The following is a 6000-nucleotide window of genomic DNA, read 5'->3' on the forward strand; positions in this document are numbered from 1 at the left end:
ACCACAGACAAATCTGTTTGATCAACACTTCTCTCAACAGTCCACTGGTGCATTTACATTGATCAATGGGGGGACCTGTGATAACAGCTTCATCAGGACAAAAAGGAAGCCCAAATCAGGAGCCTTCTAGGGACTGAGAACCCTAACAATGTTGACATTCACCTAAACTTTGATCTTAGAATTACTCAGTAGTGCAACTCTTTATGTATAGAACAGGTTTGCTATCTCACAGGGAAGTGGCAAGGATAAAAACAACGCACCTGTGTAAGAACTATGAGCTAAAAAATACTGTAGCAATCCCCACCAAAAATAAGTACACTCTTTAGTCTTAATAAAACAGATATTATAGTTTTGTATACATATACACATGCCAAAAAAATCCATATCACTGCTGGCTACTGAAGAAAGCCAGTTAAAGAAAGTTGTCACTACTGCTGCACTGTGCAAGTAGAGTTCTGCATTACTGTCAGAAAAGTCAAAACTCTTGTGCACTTCACAGTCACAATTACAAAATTCAGGTGCTTAAACTAAAGCCATGTCTGATATCTATGGAAATGTGACAAGAACCCATTAATAAAGAAGTAGCAGAAATTTAGAAGGCATTGTGGCAGTAAGATGAGGGTAAGTGATACCTTCCTGTCTCTTACACACAACCAAACTAAAAGGTCCTCTACAAGATGTCTTCATACTGTCATTGGCCTCTGTCATCTCTATGACAACTGTTCCAGAGGTAGGGAAAAATCCACCAGTCTTGGCTCTTATCTTTAATGAAGATGGATTTTCCAACACACTATGCACATTACAAAGTTTTTTTTCCCAAACCCAATAGCAAAAAAGCAGTTTCTAAGCAGCAACATTAAAAAGCCCAAGTTAACAATTTTTTTCAAGGCATCAGATGACTGCAGCAAAACACTTAACTGCACTGGTAAAGCTGTAACACTACCAAGGAGGAGCAAAGCACATCTACTTCCCGATTTATTTTGGCGACACAGGAATAGAAAATTATAGGACCACAGTACACTCTAGTTCACAGAAACATAGATATAAACAAATCCTGCATGTTACCAGAAAACTCAGAGACAGAAATAGATGGAAGTATTACAAATCCTCTAAATTATCTTAAGTGTCCTATGAGAGGAAAAACACTTAACACAAGGAAAAACATGAAAACCTCTTCCACAATTAGCTTCATGGTTAGAGCCACAGACTGATGAAATAGCCCGTACCTAACTTCTGCCCTGCCCCCAACAGTCCTTTTAGGACACTTGGAAGCTTGCCAAATGCACAGGCTTTGAGCAATAGAATAAGACAAGAATTTTTCTCCAGATTATAAGAACTACTGCATGCTAATAGAAAATTATATTACAAACTGCAGAAAATACCCATGCAAGAGGACTATCTCCCTGTAATATTTTGAAACTGTACTTTCTGAATACCTTATAGTATGTTATTATCACCCTTTGCTGTAGTAACTAAGGCACTTTGCCAACATTCTACATAGAGAAGCAGCCTTCAAAACCATGTGAAAGTAACATGTCTTTGGAGATTAAATTACAGAAAGGCATGCATGCCCTTGCAAACCATTCTATTACTATCTCAAAGTACTCAACATATGCAAAGACTCTTCCAAGAATAAACCATTAGCAACCACAGATATCACACATGAAGAAAGCGTATCAGTTACAGCCTTTGTTTAGAAAAAATAAACAAAAACATCATCATTTTAACATAACCATTTGCGATGCCAATAGCAAGTCCTACCATAAGATACTTTTGCCTCATGTCAGTTAAAGTTTGAGCAATTCGAATATGCAGTAAAATTAAATCCAAGCTACAACCCTCACTTTTGGGTTGCTGTTTTATTTGGGTTGGTTGGGGTGGGGGTGGGGGGTTGTTTGTTGTTGTTCTTGTGGGGTTTGTTTTGTTTTGGTCTGTTTGTTTGTTTTTCCACAAGGAGAGGGTCTTTCACAAAAACAGAACAGACTGCCTCAAGGAAAAATACACACATGCATACATACATAAATACTCTAGTACACTGGATTAAAATACACTAATAATTTTTCCTTTGTGGCTACTCACAAATGTAAAAACAACTTTCTGGTAAAACCTTCAATGAGAGGTACCTACATATACTACAAGAGGTCTTCTCAGACTTACAGCTTCTCCCAGCATGAAATGAAACCCCTTTTCAACTGACGCAGGCCAGACAAGACTGTTAAATACTCTCTGCTCTAGCAGAGTAACTCTGACTTTCAAATGTCTTTTCTCAGTCCATGAGAAAAGAACAATTCACCTTCCTCTGCAGGCAACCAGTATTCAGAAAGTGCTTACACTTATTTACCTTCTCTAACCTTTGTCTTTAGTAGGCTACACTTTTCATATCTAAAATATTAACACTACGTGCTTTTTTAAGAGTAGTGTTTAAAAAACGTCAGTCCTAAATTGCGTGAATCATTAAGGAAAGTATTTGAGTTTGCAAGAATTAAGTTGTCAGCCTCCAGCAGCTTGTGTTAGTTACTGTCTAGTGGACTGGCACAAATATAACGCAGAGAGTATTAAACCTAGAAGAAATTTTCCACTGTCATCTGGGCAAGCTCTTCTCACTGGGCAGCTCCCATAAGCTCATGCAGTGACACACACAACAGACTTCAGAAGGGCACAATGTCAAAGTGCATTTCTGAATAACCACTTCCAAGAGATACAGCTTACTAGCAACACATTTTTAAAGGTACTTGAAATATAGTTCAATTCATTCTGTTCATACACTGATCACACAAATGGCTAATACAGTTCACTGTAAACCTTTGAAATCTAAAAGTAATATAGTAATTGTGTTGAGAGTAATTTGAGCTCAACATTACTGAGCTTAAGGCAATGTTCATATGCTCCATTAACACACACACCCCGGTTTGGGAACTATGTGCAGCACTAGAAGAGATAAGAGCACTAATATATGTGAGTAGGGCACAGGAGAGGACACAAACAAAAAGACCAACACCCCTCAGGGGGCAGGAAGACCGAATTTTAAAAATTCCATTGCCACTTTCACGCTACAAATAACCTTCACAGTAGCATTTATTCAAGTAGATGGGGGAAAAGGGAAAAAAAAAACAACAAACAAAACAAAAAACCCAAGGACACAAAAAACCCCTCAACAAAACAAACCCCAAAACACCTACAAACCCAAAATACAAACCACCAGCCAAACCAACCAAAGCCACATGTATTGGGGTGGTTTCTGTATCTGTTTTTTCCCACATATCATCTGTCCCTGACCAACAGTTTAGAACTTCTAATTTTGATACTCTTCTACTTACTACAACTGCCTACCTTGTTACAGTGAACCTACATATTGCTTTACGACTGCAGTTATATCCCATCCCCTCTCACTTGAACAGATGGCAAATACTTTCCTCCTCCTTCCCACAAGAATCCATGAATACATCTCTGCCTTTGCAGAGACACCAAATCTGGCAGATGGGATTTAGCATTTAGGCTGAAATACAGCACCAACAAGCCATGCCTCTTGAAACATGAGCACACTGCTTACAAACCCAACTGGTAAACCTACACAGAACGATAATGTAGATTTACATACTAACACGAGCAGCACATAACAAACTTCGCACAGGGCATTTTGCTCTTAATTCTTTCATCATCAGTATATACGAGCCACCAAGCCAGATTATATTATCCATTGATAATCGATATTGAGAGTGTACAATAGTAGAGGCATAGAGTAGCTTTCCACTAAACTTACAAATCAGTGCAAACAGAATTTAAAGTGACCTAGAAAGCAAAACCAAAAGAGGATTTTTGTTCTATCATCAGTCCCTCTCTTTGTTGGATATGCATTCAAAGGACATGAGTCACAACCCAATGGTAGAGAATTTGGCAGAAGTTAAACCCCCTTGCTTTCCAGCTTGACCTCAGATATCACAGGTGTTTAGGGCAGTAGAGCTTAACTTCTGAGTGATGTCCAATTGGATCTTTTAGCGTGACTAGCTTAAAATTCTCAGGAACAGAATTAAGACTCAAAACGGAGCCAAATGCCAAAACACTTCATTTAACAGGCAACAGGCACCACGGTGATCAGATCTGTATGGAGCACTGCATCACAACTGTGCCAGCAGCAACAGCACCAACAGAAGCAGCACAGCACAGGCATGACAGCTCCTCGGGGATGATGGCAGCTCCTAGGGGATGACAGCGGCAGTGGTGGCACCAGTGGCTCTACAGGGTCCAGCAGATGTCCAGCAGCCTCAGCAGACTCCCCTGTGCAGCAGCCTCTCTAGCAGCCCCAGAAGTGTTCTTCCAGTAGCCACGGCAGCAGCCCTAGCCCAGCAGATCACTGCCAAAGCTGATTCTCTCTGTCTCTCCCTGCCATACTGTGACACCTTTTATGGCTTCACACGGTTGCTAAAAAGAGCCACGTCCTCTCCCACTCGGTGGTGGAACACATGCCCAGAGCCTTCACTGAGGAGTCTTCACAGTTCAAAAGTCCCTCGATTGACCCCAGGGACAAAGGCCAGGCTCCCTGCATCTCAATTCTCCCAACAATGTTGAGACAAATCTATAATATAATTTCCGGTCCCTTACGCCACCCTGTTGGATCAACAATGGTGGCACTGTAACAAAAAAAAACTGTTGTACAGAGACAGAATAGAAAGCTGTTATACAATAAGTAACCTAAAGTACAATCTGTACAGCAGCTCTTCGAGGGGCACACGCAACCCGTCCATGATGCGGTGGGTAGGAATCACAATATTAAATAGCAAACAGTTTGTAGTGTTTCTGCTTACTTGCCTCTGCTTAAATCTGAGACAGAAGTTTCTAGGCCCAGATGACACACGTGCATTAGGCTAAAGAGGGTATGGAAATCCATTTTCCTACTGCACCTGCCAGTCCTGACTCCAGCAGACCAGGGCAGCAGACAGCACGGACCATGAGGGCCGCATCACTCAGCTTTTGTTGCTGCAAACAGTGGATCTGTCTGTGCTGATTCTGGTTTTTCATGTATCCTTGGCTTTGTTGGCTATTGCTATGAGTGTTCTCTTCATACTCATTTTTTGTCCCTGTGAATGCCCAACATGCAATCAATCTTCCTCTTCTGATCACCCAGAATGTTAAAATCCATCCCTGGCTTTATAAAGTTAGATGACATTAGCTGGTGTTCAGAAGATGCTGTTGGTTATTGTGATGTTGTTACCTGGTTTTGTAAAGTTAGAGTTATTTCTATGTGCACTATCTCTTCTCTTTCCTTCTTTCTCTGCCTTTATCGTTCATGCCACCACAGACTACCACTCCTGAGGCAGCAATAACAAGGCATGGGGTGGATGCAAGAGACTCTGCCTGCCTGCCTCAACATTACTGGAATGAGAAACCACGAACCAACATCACTACCATGGCAACAGAACACCATGCAGACCACCAGACTAGAGGCCTCCTGCTCTCCCACACACATGAATGTGGAGCCAACCCCGAAGAAAAATGAACACACAATAAGATGACCCAACAAGAGAAGAAAAAACACCAACCCCAGACAGATTGCTCCCCCACCAACCCAGAAGACAAACCAGGATGCAGGAGAGACTCTCCCCACATAGTCTGTCTCTATTTCCTTCGGGGTTCTCGCAAAGTCCCTCTTTAACTTTGCTGATTCAGTTGCTGTAAATGACACTTCTTCGGTGATGACCTGGGCATGGTCATTGTCACCATCACCATCCTCATACAAATGCTCCATTTTAACCAGTGGATATATGTTGGGATGCGTTTGCCTTCTGCAAGTCTCCTTGGGGCTAAATTTGTCTTAGTCCTTTCTCTGAAGACTTTAGCTCCACTTGCATATCTGCCTCCCTCAAAATTTGATTCCTCAATACCTCCTTTAAGGTTGCATTTTGGTCTCTTTACTCCTTTAACAATTGTTCGTTTTCCTCCAATTTCTTCCAGCAGGGTCTTTATCACTGTTTTCCAATTGTCCCTGAAGTGTCTTTATTACTT

General features: G+C 41.3%; 1 protein-coding gene across 1 annotated transcript in view; it reads right to left on the reverse strand.

Moving 5' to 3' along the window:
* Window positions 1–5743, reverse strand: part of SLC4A7 (solute carrier family 4 member 7) — a 58421-nt gene extending 52678 nt beyond the window's left edge. The window contains exon 1 of the mRNA XM_054385129.1: window positions 5564–5743. Coding sequence (XP_054241104.1) covers window positions 5564–5743 — 180 coding nt within the window. The remainder of the gene's footprint in view (window positions 1–5563) is intronic.
* Window positions 5744–6000: the final 257 nt, after the last annotated feature.

The sequence above is a fragment of the Indicator indicator genome, chromosome 11 (assembly GCF_027791375.1).
Source record: "Indicator indicator isolate 239-I01 chromosome 11, UM_Iind_1.1, whole genome shotgun sequence".
NCBI classification, from domain to species: domain Eukaryota; kingdom Metazoa; phylum Chordata; class Aves; order Piciformes; family Indicatoridae; genus Indicator; species Indicator indicator.